Source organism: Podarcis cretensis, assembly GCF_951804945.1.
Source record: "Podarcis cretensis genome assembly, chromosome: 6".
NCBI lineage: Eukaryota > Metazoa > Chordata > Lepidosauria > Squamata > Lacertidae > Podarcis > Podarcis cretensis.
In genome coordinates this window covers 53,527,523-53,545,645 of record NC_137175.1, presented here as the reverse complement: position 1 = coordinate 53,545,645, position 18,123 = coordinate 53,527,523, and the positions used below count along the sequence as shown (strand labels likewise).

Sequence of the window (18,123 nt, the reverse complement as noted above, 5' to 3'; positions counted from 1 at the left end):
TCATATATTCCCTTATTCAGTGCAAAGCAACATAGGATAGATGTTTTGTCTGGAGACAGTGCAATTCAATACATATCTACTCAGCACTAAAACCTGAGTTCAATGAGACTTACTCTCAGGTGAGTGTGTATAGGATTGCAACCTTAGGCTTACCTGGAGTTTTGCACCCATTGAGTTCAGTGGATATTACTTCTGGATAGAAATGCTTCTAATCAGAAATCATTGTGCTATAACTTACCTGTGAATTTGTGAAAATTAAACTAAGATAGGCGAAATTTGGTTTAATTTGTTTTTTAAAAACAGCCTGTTAAATGAGATTTAAGCAAAAGGGCTTTTTAAATGAATGCCCATTTATTTAAAATGTTTTGCATATTTCCTTTTATCTGTGGATAAGTTGTGATCTTGAAATTTGGGGCTCAGGAGAGAATCAAATACAGTAAACTTTATTTTCTCACATGGCACACAAACTAGGAAGCATGGGAACAGAGGAAGCTCAGTTCTTCTAGCTCAGCATTGTGTATGCCAACTGGCTTTCCAAGGTTTCAGGCAAGGGGCCTTTCCCTTATTCTACCTGAAGATGCCAGGGATTGAATCTTCTGCAATCAAAGTAGATGTTCTACTACTGAGCCAAGAAACGTAGCAGTTTTAACTAGGGACTGCTATACGATTCTAGTGTTCTGTAACCTGATAAAAGGTGGTGAGCGGTTTAACGGATCAATTCTGGGTAGTGCACCAGCAGCAGAAATATGCGAAATGAAAACAATCATTTAAGCTTTGTATGCTATAAGTAAGTATCACAGGTAAAATTTCTTAGTGGAATGGCCCATTGGTAACTCTGGTAGCTTGATGCAGATTCCAGAAAAATAATAATATTTGTTGGGATATCCTTCCACATTGACTTCTCCTTGACAGTTTGTATTTCAGATGTGTTTGCATGTGTATGATCTCTCCTCCTCTTTTCTCTTTTGACAGACAGATGTGTTGGTTTTGAGTTGTGATCTGATTACAGATGTTGCTCTCCATGAAGTAGTGGACTTATTCCGAGCCAATGATGCCACACTCTCCATGTTGATGAAGAAAGCTTATGAACCTACAGAGCTTATACCAGGACATAAAGGGAAGAAAAAGCTAGGTAAATTGGGTGCTCTTTATACTAAAGTCCTGTCATTTTCACAGGGATTGCCAGCAGAAAATGACAGTTTTCACAAACTTGGAGCAGAATCTGCCAGCTGAAATGGTTCTCCATGTTTGTGTCTGGTTTCCCATATTTGTGTCTGCCAATCCCTCTGTAATCTTAGCATTGTTGCCACATTGTCCTGAAAAATTTCCAATATCCACATGTACAGGGGGGAAAATTCAAAGTATGTATGTTAGTTTGTTTGAACAGTTATCAATCACTTATTAATGTCTTGACCATAGTCAGAATCCCCATCTTAGGGTTTGAGGCCTGGGATTCAGAGTGGGAATTTCCTTCAGAGTCAGCCCCAAATATTCATATAAAGACAGAAATTCTGACACTAGAGGAGCCTGTTCCTGTACATCTCCAGTTAGAGGAGGTTTTGTTGCCCTGCTCTCACACTATAGATGCCAGCTCAGAAGTCCTAGCGGAATCAGTATTTCTTATTCTTTTGGACTGTTAAAGTAGATTGAGCCCCTTCAATGGAAAAGGGAGTGCTAACTAGTCAGGGCTGCAGCTTAAGGCTCTGTTGGAAGTTCAATGGTGTTGAAACAACGCTTGATCTCTCTTGTTATGGAGCTGTCCAGGGTGCCACTATATCCTGCAACCCTTGCCTTGCCAAAACCTAGAATTGATTGCTTTGATTCTTCTTGGGCAGAGTAAACAGTTTCTTGAACAAAGCTACCACTGCCCTGAGACCCATACTGTACTTTGCTGTTTATGCCCTTTTCACTTTTGTATTGTCACTTTTAAAGAGATGACTTGTTTCAAGAATTTATTCTGGAAACCAAAGCATGTGCCCAAGATTTTAGGTGTTGAAGAATATCCTTGTACAAAATGAAAAGCTCCACAGTAACGAACCATTTTAAAAAATAATCTGATTTATGTTGAGAAGAGTGGCTTGTGATGACAACCTCACTATTGCTGATTCTTAATGAGGCAAATTTTAAAGCAGTGATGCGGTGCCAAAATGTATGGGAGGAGTTCTATCTAAAATTCATCCAGTATTCTGAGGGTTTCATTCTCTACATATATCATTTCCAAATTATAGATGCAGGTAGCTGCAGGGGTGACACATATTGTTTCCTCAGCTTTTCTGCCTCCCCTCCCTTGAATGGCATGAGTATGCTCCAGAATTTTCAGGAATTCTTTCAGCTTTGATGAATGAACTTTGCTGACATTTATATATGCTGTGTTTCAGCTGGAATATCTATTATTAGATTGCATTAAAACAGAGGTGTAAAATGTTTGTGTTATGATTTTCTACTTCAGTGGAACAGCGTGACTTCATTGGAGTGGATGACTCTGGAAAGAGGTTGCTCTTCATGGCCAATGAAGCGGATCTGGATGAAGAAATTGTCATTAAGAGATCTATCCTTCAGAAGTAAGCTTTGGGACTCCTCTTTCAGCCAACTCATTTGGAGTGGGAGAGTATAACTAAGGGTACTGAAAACAGATTGGGTTGTTAAAGGAAATGAAAAGCAAGGAACTTGTAATGGTTAATAAAGGCTAGCTCCTGTAGGTAGTAGTGGGAATATGGGTAGGGCTGGATGTATATTCTGTCCCTTACAAATTTTAATTCTATGCCCAAGCAATAATTGGTAGTAGCTAAATTGGAGTCCATGGAGGGTTCCTTAAGAAATACCTACATAGCTTCTGCCTCTTGAGTGGAGAGCATTGCCTTGCATCTGGTTACTCACAGGAGACCCATTAAAATTAATGGGCCTAAGTTATTTATGTTCATAAATTTCAGTGGATCTACTCTGAGTAGGAGTAGCACTGGAAACAGACCATAGTTATATAATTTAGAAATACAGCCAATACAGATGATTCACAAATATTTTCCCCCTTCAGCATCGGTGTCTAGAACAACTTCCTAGACTGCTGTTCTGCCATAGATTAATGTTGAACATTTGACTTCTGATTTTTCACTTGTTGCAACTACCATATTACTTAATGTGCAATAAGACATGCAGTTCCCTTTCTTAATCAGCATGGTTGCATTTGATTCCTGCATTGCAGGGGGTTGCACTAAGTGACCCTTGGGTCCCTTCCAATTTACAATTCTGTGTTTCTGTTATTATTGAGTTGTCTGTATCACCTTTTGGAGAGGATTTTCTCTTGATTATGTTGTGTTGTAGATGCAGTTCTTGTTTGCTAGCTCATATGCCAAATGCAACTTACTGTCTTACCAGTCAGTTGGATTGTGTCCAGTGAAGTTGTCCGGTTCATGTGTGGATTCCCACTTGCATAACAGAGCTACTTTTTTCTCTCTTCCCTCCATGTAACCTCCCCCATTTGTTCTGGAGTTTCCTCCAAACCTCTGAATAAATTTGGGGGAGGGACATGGAATGAGGAGAGGGAGGGGACCTTCTGTTGTGCAAGCCCTTGAGCAAACGAGATTATTTCATTGGATGCAACCCATTGTTTCTTGTCTGTACTTATTTTTCTATCTTGTCTGTGGGGCATGGACTGCAAAAAGCCACTTGATTTTCATAGAAAATAACACCGATTTAAATGTGAAGATACCATAAGCAACACAGCCACTGTTGGTTTTGTTTAAGCTTTCAAACTGTCTTTCTATTGCATGCCTAATCATCTGCGTTGAGGATTCAGCAATCCTATTTCTGCCTCAAGCATTTCTTTTCAACCCATATTTTGTTTGTTTGTTGCATTTTTATAACTTGCCTTTCAGTTCTCAACAAATAAAACAAAATATAATACAACAGTAAAACAGTCAAAAGGAACTGTGAGCAGAGAGACTAAACAGCAATCAAGAAACCCAAATAAAACCAGGCACTTTAAACATCAAAAGTATCATCCAGATGTTGTTGAAGTACAACTCCAACTATCCCTGATTATTGAGCAAAGTAGCTTGAGTTGATGGGATTTGGAGTCCATGAATATTGGAAGTACATCACATTGTCTCCCCTGATCTAAATAAATTAATATTTCATTAAAAGTCTGTTTTTAAAAATCAAGTTCCTGAACTTGACAGAAAGCTGGTTCTGTAACCTGGGAGCCACCACCAAGACTGCCCTTTCCATTGTGGCTACCAACTTAATTAGAGATAGAACCACCACAAGTTTTTCTCAATTAGATCTTAGAGTGGGGAAACATACTGCTTCCTTCATGCAGTTTACTTAAAAAGCCACTGGCTCAGTTTGGGCATGACACTAAGCCATAAACCATGGCTAAATTTAACGAGTATATGTGCTCATGCATATTTGGAAAACTGCTGCTGCTTTATTTCTCCCTTGCTGTTGCTGCACTTCAAGAAGTTAAATGATGGAATGGCTTAATGTTACATCTGAACCCGGGCTCATGGTTTGTCTCCCCAAAACAAATCAATGTCCTCAGTAACAACTACTAAAATAAATTAAAAGCTGCAGCAGTTTATTCAGTTGATCCCAAACACCCTCTTGACTAAAACTGTCATCACCTGATGGGAGAAGGAGAACAAGGAGAAGGAGAAAGGTGGGGCTCCCTGAGGAAGATATTCTTTAATTTAGGGTCTTTTCAGTAGAAGCACCAAACTTGTGTCATCATCCTTGCACTTCTGGCAGAATAGGAGTCTGAGGCCAGGCCTTCAAAGGTAACTTATGTGGGCAGGTTTATATAGAAGAAGGCAATCCAGGTTCCAAACTGTTTAGAAATTGGAGCAGAATAATGGTGATTATCTGCAAAATTGTTGGAACTTATATGGAAGAGACCAAACCTGTTGAAATAGTGACTGATCTGATGATAATGCTGAATATTTTATATAATCTGCTTAAAGATTTTTTTATATATATTAAGCCCTATATGCATTTTATAAACGAATCATTAACATCTAGCTGTTCAGGTTCTGTTGCACTAGAGGTCCTAACTTTCTAAAAAAATATTTGACATGAGGATCCTGTTGGGTCCCCGTCCCCCCCCCCCCCCCCGAGATTTTGAAAATTGAAATGTCTGCAATACTTACTTAGATGTCAGTATTATTCTGGTATAGAATCTGATGAGCTCAGATATAATATTTAAAATAGAACTACACACATAACCCACAACTCAATTCTAAATTCTATGTCGTAGATCCAACACAGAGTTAGGCTTGCCAGATTTAGGCCTATCATCTGCTCATGTTCTGCACAAATCTTCTTAAAATATATCCTGGTACCCTCTTTTGTGTCCATGGAAAAATATTTGCCTTAAAGTGACCAAGGACTCCCTTTCATTCTGGATCCCTTGCCTCTGACACCTTCGCACCACCTCCACCCTCACCCTTTATGCCCTATTGGTCAAAGCAGGGCAGCAGCTAGCCCTGCCCATTTTTCCTGACTTCTGTTCAGTGTCCTCCTACCCCACAGAAGCTTCACTTCACCAAACTCCATCTCTTTAAGCATTTTGGCAAGCCATGGGGTTGAGGAAATAATGAGAATTCCATTGGCCTTCGTTCCCCCCTCCCCCCTCAAGGGGGCTGTGGGGGCTGATATATTTGTTTTCAAAGAGTGATTATTATGGGCAGGGAATTGTTTGCCTCACCTTAAGACATTTATGGTTGCACAAAGAAACACAGCAAAAGACACCTGTTGGAGCAGGTCTAAATTTGGAGCATTTCCTTTTAAAATGCTGCTGGGTTGTTTGAGGATGAGCTGTTCCTAATAAACCATCCGCCTTCGTGGGTGTTCCATCTGTGCAAATGCAGGTGCAGTGCTGCTTCCAGAGGATGTGCTAATAAATCACAGTGACAATCCGGACTACTCATTACCTCATACAGAAAAGAATACCTCCTATATAAATGTATGGGGTAATTGCAAGAATGGCTTTGAAGTGACAGTGCAGCCTTCTTTTAAAAGATCATACTCATCATGTGTTTGAAACAGGGTGTTTGGGCTACCCCCCCTTTCCCTTGTCTCACTTTAAGATGCAAATGAAAATAGTCCTCTTGAAGTTCTTAATGTGGTGAAAATAGATTAAAACCTCTTTAAGTGCAGCGTTAAACACACACACAAATGTTGGTAGATCATGGGGACTTTTGGTTTGGGTAACTCCACTTAAAATGAATATAAAATAAAGACAAAACCTAAGTTAAAACAAAAGAAAACATCAACCCTTGGGTTCACTTGCAACGTTTTTAATTTTTTTTGCCATGGTCTTCTCTTTAAATTCCCTCTCTAAAAGCCAACTTGACTCCTTTTGTACCTTTGGAGCATAATACCATAACAGAGGGTAGCTGCTATAAAGTACATATTTCAGGTTAATTTTGGGTTTTATGTCAATGTTGAGGTTTTTATGGTTTCCTCCAAGGCATCATAAATCACCATGATTAGAAAAGGGGTAACTAGTGAGAAGGGCATGCTAAATAGCTAAAAGATCCACCCACCCACCCTGCCCCCCCCTTTGGTAGATTCAGAGGATTCCTCTCCCCTGCCCCCTTTATTGGCAGTTTAGCTATTTGCCATAAGTGGTTGGAGGATGGAATTCTCTGCATGTCAGACTAAGTGCTGATTTTTAAAATATAGTTTGCTATGCTTTTGGTACACTCCTGTCCCAAACTGCCTGCAACAGCCACAATCTCTGTCTAAATATCCTGGGAAAATTACCAGAAAAGAATCATTTGGAAGAGTTTTTTTTTAAAAAATATTATTATTTAAAAAATCAAACTTTATAGTTGGCTGTGTGCCTGATTTTACAATAGTGTGCCCATGGAGTGAGTCATCAGTTTGCCTTAACTCTAACCTCCTTTGCAGAGTGTGGATTTGTGATGGAGAACCTTCTGTGAGTGTTTGGATGCATATATTTTTCTTCAAATTTGAGGGGCACCTTGGTTCACTATTTGTACTTGGCATCAATGCTATGAAATGATCCTGGTAGTGACACCAAATACTTCAGGATTGTCCTGTTTCCTTATTCAAATTAAGGGATCTCAAAGGAGCACAGAAAGCTGCCTCATGAAGAGTCAGACCATTGATCCATCTACAGTGGTTGGTTGGCATCCGTCTGTCTTGGAAGACAATAGAGGAATGTGCCTTTGGGGGTGAAGTCAAACTGTTGGAAGGTTACAGCGCCTGCTGTGGCTGTAGAGACTGACACACAGCACAACAAGGCAATAACCCCCCCCCAACAGCATACAAATCAATATGGCTAGCCTGACCCAACAACCTGCCCCCTCCACACACATATAAGCAAGCCACACTGCAATCAACTGAATGCAACCAACCAAACTCAGGACCCCCTAATCTCTCGCCTTATCAATATAAATAAATAAATAAATGCATAAACAAAGGACCTCCCTATGTGATGTTGACACAAACTCTTACACTAATAATAAGGAATAGAACAAAAGTTCTGGTATTGTCAGTTATTGGACCTGGGACCTTCTGTATGCAAAGCATAAGTCCTCTTATTGAGCTATATAGTGGTACCTCGGGTTAAGAACTTAATTTGTTCTGGAGGTCCGTTCTTAACCTGAAACTGTTCTTAACCTGAGGTACCACTTTAGCTAATGGGCCTCCTGCTGTTGCTGCACGATTTCTGTTCTCATCCTGAAGCAAAGTTCTTAACCCGAGGTACTATTTCTGGGTTAGCAGAGGCTGTAACCTGAAGCATCTGTAACCTGAGGTACCACTGTATATCCTCTGTATGTGCCCCTCTCCCTTCCCCCATTGCAGTTCTGCACATCAGCTCTTTTGTAGAACTGAAAGCTGTGCATGTATTCCTATAAAATCCATGCATACCTGAAGAAATGTGAGGGAGAGGGCTGATTAGGTCCCTATGTTCCTATCTGTGGATGCTGCAGTGCTTAGAGAAGACTGGATCAATAATAATAAATACCAAAGCAATTTCCCTCAAGTGCAAACAGCTGTGCATGTGGAGGGGGGTCCCAATGTTTTGAAAGCAAGCTAGAAACTACTTCAGTAGTTTAAACTATATAAAAAAGTCAAAACCTCATTAGCTAGTTTAAATTAACTATAAACTCTTCTGATAATGGAAGTCTCAGCAAAACAGATGTATCCTCATTGGCTGCCTGAAAAGATATGTAGCAAGATAGATCTTGCTTGGAATGAACGCCAAAGTTGCAGAACCACATCAGCATCTTAATGGCCCACCTTTTTCACCCTTCTGTGAACATGAGTGAGTGTGTCTGCACATGCGCACACACATACATATCAATTATTTTTTTATTTGTTGCATGTGCACACAGAATGTGGACTTTTTGCCTAGAATTGAATAAGGAATAAGGAATTCACTTGGGCCAGAGTTGTTGTTGAATTTAAGTGTCCCGCTTCTCTATAGTGTGTAAAACGGCTGCATGCTGGTCACATGGGAGACAATATCCTGGTGGCTTTCTGCCTCTATATGGTCAAATTTGATAGATGAAGCTTGGCCTGTGTGAGCTCCTGGTACATCCAAATGTACAAGTGTGCAACTGTGTACCTTAAGAGACACTATTGAGGGTGGGAAAGCAGTATCAAATTTCCTGGTGAGAATGTGAACACTGGTGAATCATAAATGCTCCTTTTTTATTAAGTTTGAACAGGCCTGTGTGAGAGATATATACAGTGGTGCCTCACAAGACGAAATTAATCCGTTCCGTGAGGCTCTTCGTATAGCGGTTTTTTCGTCTTGCGAAGCAAGCCCATTGACAGCTTAGCGGATTAGCGCTATTAGCGGTTTAGCGGCTTTTAGCGGATCAGCTGATAAGCGGCTTAGCGGCTTAGGAAAAGGGGGAAAAAGGGGGGGGGAACCGCAGGAACTCGCAAGACATTTTCGTCTTGCAAAGCAAGCCCATAGGAAATTCGTTTTGCAAAGCGCCTCCAAAACGGAAAACCCTTTCGTCTAGCAGGTTTTCCATCTTGCGAGGCGTTCGTCTTGCGGGGCACCACTGTATATATAAAGTATTGATCTTTTGAATTTGGGCAGCATCCTCTTAGTGGACTGTTCCTAAGCTGTCTAGCCGCATTTTACTGTGCTGCTGGGATGGCGCAGAAGGCTGAGTCAGAGGTCAGAAGAGTTATCCATGCCTATTTGAACACGGCCTGAATCTTCTCGGCCACATGTTAGACATATGTTACTCATCAATGGGCTGCGGAACTCCATGACGCAAAGCAGACTGGAATGCAAAGTGAGTTAACACCCCTGCCCTGGCTGGAAATATACTGACAAATGTAAGGAAGCAGAATAGAGAAGAAATATTACATGAAGCACTGCAAGAGTAATGTGAGGCATGTGGCTGTTCCTTCCTAAAAAGTTAAATGTCCTCAATCCTTGAGAGACCTGAGACTGCTACTAAACTCAGCTTAAGCTCTTTTTGCAGCTTCTGTTACTATCCCGCAAATGTCTAATGTTGTGCCATAGCACAGCATTTTTAAGGTGGGTACAGGAATTCCCCCACACCCCTGTGGGATTTATTTTTTCAGCTACCTGTGTGATCATTTTATTTTCATTTTGCAAGCTACTATTGATTTGCCTTACTCCAAGAAGCCTCGGACAGATAGGGCTGTTACTCAAACCCAATCATTTTGTCTACAAATGCATGCAGTTTGAAAGAATACACGAAAGTGATCTCATTGTTTTTAAACTTAGCTACATTTGGTATTGATTGAACTAACTGGAATTACATAATGCCAATTTGCTACACTTACTGCACTGGCTGCTGAGGGAATGTTGTGCGTGGCCAATGCTATTCACTGTGGTGAAACTCAGCACCATCAGGTCGAAACAGCAAATTAAATATCAGCAGGAAACATGAACTAGTGGATTGCTTGTGAGGTCATTTAGGACATTCTGCTTTTACTGATGATATTTTAAAAATCCTCCTTTTATTGGTGGAGAATCCACTGAATCATCTTCTGACTGTTGTTCAGTTGGTCCCCAACCAGAATTGCTCTTATGGTTTTATTATTAATTTGATTGGTAGCACAGGAGAGAGAGCGCGTGCGCACGTATTATTTCTCTTTAGTTTCCCTGACAGGCCAAGTACAGTGGAACCTCGACTTACATCAGCCTCTTCTTGCAGACGTTCCAAGTTGTGACCGCGGCAAACCCAGAACTAAACATTGGATTTGCCGCTATTTGCGCATGCACGGAAGCGGCGTCTGCCATCTGCGCATGTGCACAAGTGGCTGCCGCCTCTACGCATGCGCAGAAGTGCGCTGCTGCCAAATGCACGTGCACACAATGGCGCCTCTACTAGCGGCCGGCTTTGCCCAGTGGATGGGCCTCCGGCACGGATTATGATCATAAGTAGAGGTTGTACTGTAACTGGAGAAAGGAATAAAAGAGTGAGACACTATATCAGCTTTTACCCTGTTTGATGGCCACCATCTTCATGCCTTGTGGAACATAAATAGTCAACAACTGAAAGGTGAAAGTTAGTTCTCTCCAGCTGCTGAATGCACTGCCTCTAACATGGAAGCCTTTTGTGGGAGCAAGAAACTAGACAAGCCACTTCAAGAGTCTGGTTCTGGTCCTAGGCTAGTCAGATGGAAGCATGAGTGAAAACAAGTATTTCCACACAATAATAACCTGGGTGTAGGAAAAAAGTATGTATGTATTTATGGAGAATGATTCAAGAAGAGAGCGAAGGAGGAAGGCAAAGACCACCTTGGAGCCTCCCCCAGCTGCTCTCCAAGTTGTCATATGCAAAGGATTTGAGAAGTGGGAGGCAGGAAGATGAAAGAGGCAGGTAAGCAAAGAAAATACGTGTTCTAGCAGGACTGTACTGCTTCTCTCCCCCCCCCCACCCCCATAGGCAGTTCTACTATCAACTGCCCTTTGGGAATGTTCCCAGGAGAGAGAGAGAGAAAAGCAGGCGAAGAGCTGGATTGGCCCTTCTGTTCCCTCCTCCCTGACCTATTACCACTAATAATCCTGTGGGGAAGTTTGTGGTTAGTTGCTACATTAATAAAGCCATGACAGTATTATTACTTGTAAGACATCTTGGAAGGATAGGCATACCAAAATGTAGGGTATGAATAATTTAAATAAATGAATGTATCACTAAATAATTTAAATATATATGGTGTTTTCCTCAAACTGTATATTTCTAAGTCCAGAGGCTTAGAATCTAAAAATAGACACAATGGGAAACAGAAGGGAAGGCAGATGTAAGCTGGAGAACTCTAGTCAATCACTTTAGTAACATGCACTTCAGCTTGGTTGCAATAGTGTATTGAGACTATATATGAAATGTGTACAGCATGTGGATTGCAAATGCTCCTGAGAGAAATCTGGTGAGCATATGAAGGAGCTTGTTGGATCATGACCACTGTCTATATGTTTTAGCTATTATTGGCAAGTCATTACCTTTCATCTTTGGCTCCCCACGTGTACAATAGGATTATCTTGTGTCTTTTTCACGTTGACTCTGAGGATGAGCAGGAGGAAAGGGGATGCCATCTGAAAACTGAGGAAACCCTTTTAAAAAACCAAGAAAAAGAAGGGGCAAAGTTTCAAACTGCTGTTCAAAAAATAGGAATTGATTGTGGGGTGAAACATGCTCAACTAAATGAATTGTTGCAATAAAACTGGAATAAAAATGGTGCAAAATTTTGCTTGCCACTGAATACTAGCATAATGGATTATGAGGATGGTCAAGAAAAGATGCCAAAACTGCTTATGTGCTTTAAAATACTATAGCAGTTATTGATATAATAATCCAGGGACTATCAGATTCCTTGCATTGCATCTGCTGTAAGCGTCACTTATTTTTAAAGTGTTAGAAGTTGAACATCACACTCATTGGATAAGCTATGGTCAAATAAAGTGAACATTGTTGAATATTTTTGAGCTCCCCACTTGAAACTCTGAGTCTTGGCCAGATAGAATAGTAATAACAGAATCTCAGGGTACTATAAATTCAGCTAGAACCTAGGGGGGGGGGATGCCAATTTCTGTTTGCATTATTATTAAAACTATTTGTGCAGGAAAGGCTTTTCAGCAAGCCTGATTATTTTCAGAGGGGCCCCATTTTTCAATTCTTGCAGTAGAATGGGCTAGGGTTGTGGCTGGAACATTTCACCCGAAGGGCAGCCACCAGATAGAATATCTAAAAAGAACCCCTGAGAACAGGACCTCTTCAGACTCCCTTTTCTCCTGCAGCCTTTGGTTTTAAGAGTACTTGAAACATATTGTTCATCAGGTAGAGTACTGCTCTGTGCTTGGTCCATGCGTTAGCGTTTCAGTGAACACCTCTTTCCCAGGCCATGCAGCTATTGATTTTTTTTTAAGCTTTTCAGGAAGGAGAGTATGTGAGCACATATTTAGCTGCACCAGACGCTATTGAAAGAATAATGGATTCTTTCCACATTCAGCTCCATTCTTCTCCTAATGGCCAGACTACTGGAGCGTGGTTGTGTCAAAATTATTTCATTTCTGTGTTTCAGTTTTACTTTTGCTCACCCTCTCAGCCCCAAGTGTACTTAATGAGAATGCTGAAGGCCAGAATTTAAAATTCTGTGTTGGGCAAAGCCCTTTAACCTGTGGGTTTTTCCATTATTATTATTTTTGGGGGGTCCCCCTCACTATCTGTCTGCACAATAAGACAGAGCATTCCTTCATGTTCTGTTCTTGTTTTCCTTCTCCGGCCTCTGCTTGATATACCTATTCCTTAATAATACAGTGCTAGGATACAGCCATTGTCAAAAGTACATTGGTGTATGAAGATAAGAGACATTTTGGAAGCTGGGTAGGATTCTCACAATTGCATGCTGCTTAAAAAGAGGAAACTGAGAAGAAAAATGTAAGAAGTTGTGAGTGCTTACCACTGAAGATGAACTAAAGCCAGGGTGAGAACAGGCAACCTTCAGCTGTTGCTGAACTAAAACTCCCATCAGCCCCTGCCAGCATGGCCAGTGGTCAGAGATGATGTGATTTTGAGTACAGGTTGGGGAAGGCTGTTGTAGATAATGGGTGTGTATGTTTAGCATGGTTGATTTTCCAACACACTGCTTGAGTTTGCTGGGTCTAGAATAGTGTGTGTTATGTGAAGTGACTCCTTTCTAGTATGGATAAAACTGAACAGTTGTGGAGAACTGAATGTTTTGGGTTCTTATTAGAATCCTGAAAACTGAATGACAACTTTAATTGTTTTCAGAAAAACAAGTGAGTTTAATAACCTGTGCTAAAGGCTTGGGAATCGGAGGAAAAATAACAAAGGCACAATTTTAGAGGCACTGACTTAAGGATTTTTATATCTGGGCTTAATAATTCCACCAACTTTGGCTTGCTACCTACAACGTTCATTTTAAAAAAAAGAAATAAAAGTTTCTGTCAGCTACTGAGTGTCTGGAGTAAAAACGTAGAAGAAAGCCAGCAAAACCCCTCAAAGGAGAAGTTTTGCCTTGTAATCCTATTTCCTATGGCAGTTCCTTAACTTCAGTCATCACACTTCTGAAAGAATTTTTATGACCATGTGAGACAGAGATGAAGGTAGTGAGAGAGAGTAGTCTAATCTTATGATGAAAGACACTCTCCTAAGTTACATGAATCACTTGCATTAGTGCAATTCATGTGGATATTTTCTGCAAGGTGTCTGAATAAAAGCATCTTTCAGTAGAAAGAGTTTTGTGAATCCAATCTGAATACAATCCCAGTCCCTATGCTACAACACTTCTCATCAAAGAGTTACTCCTGGTGTTATTCAGAGGTGCCAAAAAGGATGACACAGGTGACTCTTGCATCCTGTTCCTTTGTTTTAGCATAATATTCAAAGTGGGGACTTCTCCTGTGGGGAGTATGCACAAAAGACTGTAGGAAGATATGGAGGTTTCTGCTTAGCCTTAGATAGTTAAATTGAAAGTAGGGCTGCGTGATATATTGATCTATTGTCCAAAACCGGTTTGAAGTTCAAATCATGATAATTGTTTCATAATATTTGAGCTGGCAATACAGTGGTACCTCAGGTTACATACGCTTCAGGTTACACAAGCTTCAAGTTACAGTCTCTGCTAACCCAGAAATAGTGCTTCAGGTTAAGAACTTTGCTTCAGGATGAGAACAGAAATCGGGCTCCGGCGGCATGGCAGCAGCAGGAGGCCCCATTAGCTAAAGTGGTGCTTCAGGTTAAGAACAGTTTCAGGTTAAGTATGGACCTCTGGAATGAATTAAGTACTTAACCTGAGGTACCACTGTATATTGCGAATCACAATGTGTGTAAGGGCTAGGTGATATCTAGTTTTCAACATCATGATAACTCACCAGCTGAACATTGCGATAACTCACCAGCTAAACACTGCAATGTTATCAGCAGGTAAGCATTGCAATCTACCACAACGTCTGAAATAAAGATGGAACTATACAGAGACAAGCAGGACAATGTCCTGGCAACTTGCATTTTCAGCTTGCGTTTTGGCTTGCCTGCTGATCAAAGTGATCATGAGGTGATTGATAATATCATAATTTATCCGTTTTGGACCCTAAGTAGTAGCAGTTGCCAGGACATTTTCCTGTTCACCTCTGCGTGATTCCTTCTTTGTTTCAGATATCGTGACATAGCAATATATCACAATGTTTAGCTGGTGATATATCACGATATTGAAAACCAGTTGTCACCCTAATTGGAAGTGTGGGGAAAGTATCCTCTTTTCAGTGCTTTTGCATATTTTCTGAATTGGTCCAGAGAGAGATGGCTGTAGAACAGATCTGTTAGCTCCTCCTTGAAACCCATTCAACCCAGTCTATGTTATCTCTCTTGATGGAAAGCCCTACTGCTGTCTTTTTTTCAGTGGTGAAGGGACTTTGGTGATGAAATTAAAGCCCAAGATTTGGCTTAGCAGGTCATGTGAACCAGCTCATACTTCACGTTTGAGCTGTGTTATGGTTCTGTGACTACCTTACCCCATATAACTGACTCTACTATCCTATTCATATGTTCTACTTCTACATCTCCACAAGATGCAAGAGGGGAGTGTGAGGTAACATGTACAACTTTCTACCACCAGCACCCAATCTCCCTCCATGAATTGGAGGGATAACTCCTGGGGCAGGGAACCTTCTCTACTCATGCATGATATAGAACCCATATTTTCTGTCATTCTAAATCTTTCAGGGAGCCTACTTGAGCAGAGAAGTTTCCCTCTCCAGCTCATAGAGAGCAATGGGGGCAGAACTAGCATGGTCATCCTCACTCTCCCCTCTTGCATGTTGATTAATCACAGAAGAAGAATGCTTGCCCTGTTTATCCATCGCTACCTCTTTAAGATGTCATTGACATTGATGTCTCAGTTCATTTCAGATATTTCTATTGTGCTAATGCCACTGAATATAACACTGCTGCTGCTTCAGGACTCCATACTTCTTCTACAAATATTCCATGAAGCAGTTACTACACTATTCTACTTTTACTGTGTAAAAACATAATTCTGGAGGCTTAGCTCTAGCATCCTGTGTTTGTCAATGCAGTACATCCAAAATATTCAAAATTATTCATCACTGGTTTATTAACTTCAAGTATGTTCCATGCTAATGTTAACATAATTAGTGCAATGTGTATATAGTCTCTTCTTGAATTATTCCTGCAAGTTCTAAATGTTCATTATAAAACTGGAAAGATGTTGAGTGAGAAGCAGCACCAACACAATATGCCTAACCAGCTTTTTGTTCCATTGTATTTGACCACATGGCAGTTTTTAATAGATTCCTAAATTCTCTCTACATTTCTAAAACACCATATTGAAAAATGTCTTTTTGAATAGCAACTAGACCATTGTTGTGCATGCTTTGTATCTGATGCTTTTTTTCCAGGAAGCCTTAATTTTATTCCATAAAGAACAGGACCAAATTAGATAAACTTGATGACAGATTCATATGTTGGTGTTCTTGGACTTTCATACCTTGCACCACTTCCGTCCTCCACTGCTCAATAGTCTGCCCATAGCTCAAGTCTCTGTTAAGGGGAAAGCCTCTTAAAAACAGTGCTTTTTTCTAGGGGTACACAGGGGTACTCATGCCCCTAAACATTTTGTGAAACTTTGTACTTTTGTCCATTTACTGTAATTATTTTTCCCGATTTGAACTATAAAATTGTGCTTTTCTTGAGTCAAAATGGAGTACCCCTAAACTTATTTTTAGAAAAAAAACACTGCTTAAAACAAAAGCAAAGTCATTGAAAATCAATCTTCCACCTCCATCTGCTTTGAATCCATTATTCAGAACATGGGTTTTTATTCTTTATTGAAATGATTCTCCCCCCTCCATTTTTTAAGCAATTAGGTCCTGCCCCTTGTCTTGTCTTCCAATAGAAGATTGCCATTGTGGTTTTTATGGACTTCTCCATTGTCTGTGACTCTGTGTCATCCCCAAAATTCTTTTGCAGCTTTTCTTAATGCCCTACCTTGTACAACTTCCAGCTATTTTCCAGCACTAAGGATACCTCTCCCACTATCCCTCAGTGAAATTAACAGAAATTGTTTTAGTCTTTAAAACACACACTTGCACCTTAAGACTAAAGCCCCCTCTGTCCCCCTCACCACCCCTACAATTATAAAAGACAAAGGTACTACTTTTGTCTCATGCCTCTATGCAAGGAAGAATTTAGTGCTCTCATGAGAGGCTGTCTCAGACAGAGATATGTGACGATACTGAATGTTAATTAAATTTAGGGCCCTTGTTGCTTTGAAAGTTGAGTTTCCATGTTTTATGGGAATCTCATCTTTATCAGTCAGTTTTGTAGGTGCTCTAGTTTCACTGTGTTGGGTCAGAGGAGGGAAACTGGTAATTAAGGGAGTAATTAACAGACATGAATATTATTCTATTAATATATTTTTTTTTATTCTGATGTGTTTAGTTCTAGATTTAGCCTCAAAACTCTGAGGATCCATACTTGTTTGAACTCCATAGGGCAATATTTTTTTAATCCTACCTAGATTTGTTTTAACACGGAAGGTTGTCGTATTTGCCAGGAATAGAATTGCAGTGCTTCAGGGTTTGTACTTCCATAAATTCTTTCATGACTTTAATTTGTATTTGATTGTTGGCAGGGTTGCAAGATTTGTATGATCTGATTGACTGACTGGGTAATTTTTTTAATTAAATATAGTTTGAACTCCCTTAAAACATGCTGCATTTGCTTATAAAGGAGTTTGAAATGAGTTTTGAAGTATCTTCCCCGCACTTGGTCATCTTTAAGTAGTTGAGCAAGCAGTTAACATTTATGACTCCATTTTAATAAATGTGTTGGAGGTCTTTAACGCAAACAAAATGTGCTATTCAGGCTAATTAAATCAATACTACCATGTAGGAACTTGCAGTTTCTGGAATTGCTCTCTTAAAGCTCAGATATAAACAAAAACCTCGTTATTTTTGTGGTGTACTACCCTGAATAAGGGAGGTGTTTCCTGCTTTATGCTGTTAGTGGAATGCATATGGGATTTTTTTGTTGTTGAAATGTGACCTGCAGCTGCATTGGATTTGAGCAGAGCTGTGTGGGGTGGCAACATATGAGAATTCCAAATTCTCCAGCACATTGTCTCCAGTTTACAAGAGAAAAGAGGAAGTTTCATTTCCAACAATTTCTTCAGTTTCTGTAGTTGCCACACTTGGCTGAAATGTTTAATTCAACCAACAAATTAAATAGGAAGGATACTACAGGTATTGACCCAGAAATCAATTATACATTATCCCAAATTCTCTGAGCAGAAGATAATAAAAAGCCAATATTTTGGCTACAGTCCAAAGTTCCTTGTGTACTCAGTGAAGTCTCCTATCCCATGTCAAAGCAACATACAGGGTGCAATCTGCCATTTAAGTGAATGAGGAACCTTGCTTCTGGGAACTTTCAGTAAGTGTAAAAGTCACACTAAAACACATGTCTACTCAAAAGCAGGTCCCACCCTGTTCAGTGTGATTTACTCAGAGGTAAATTTGTGTAAGTTTGCACTCTAAAGGTGCAATCCTTTGTACACTTATCTGGGACTATGGATTGTATCCTACAAAATCATTATGTGAGCAAGATGGCTTCTGTTTGT

The 18,123-nt window shown here is 40.2% G+C and overlaps 1 protein-coding gene across 3 annotated transcripts in view; it reads left to right on the top strand.

Annotated features, from left to right (window-relative positions):
* The window catches only part of EIF2B3 (eukaryotic translation initiation factor 2B subunit gamma), an 89,819-nt gene that overhangs the window by 22,114 nt on the left and 49,582 nt on the right, over positions 1 to 18,123 (top strand). For all 3 annotated transcript variants that reach the window (XM_079980418.1, XM_079980419.1, XM_079980420.1), the window contains exons 4-5: positions 973 to 1,132; positions 2,450 to 2,561. In XM_079980418.1, coding sequence (XP_079836544.1) covers positions 973 to 1,132; positions 2,450 to 2,561 — 272 coding nt within the window. The remainder of the gene's footprint in view (positions 1 to 972; positions 1,133 to 2,449; positions 2,562 to 18,123) is intronic.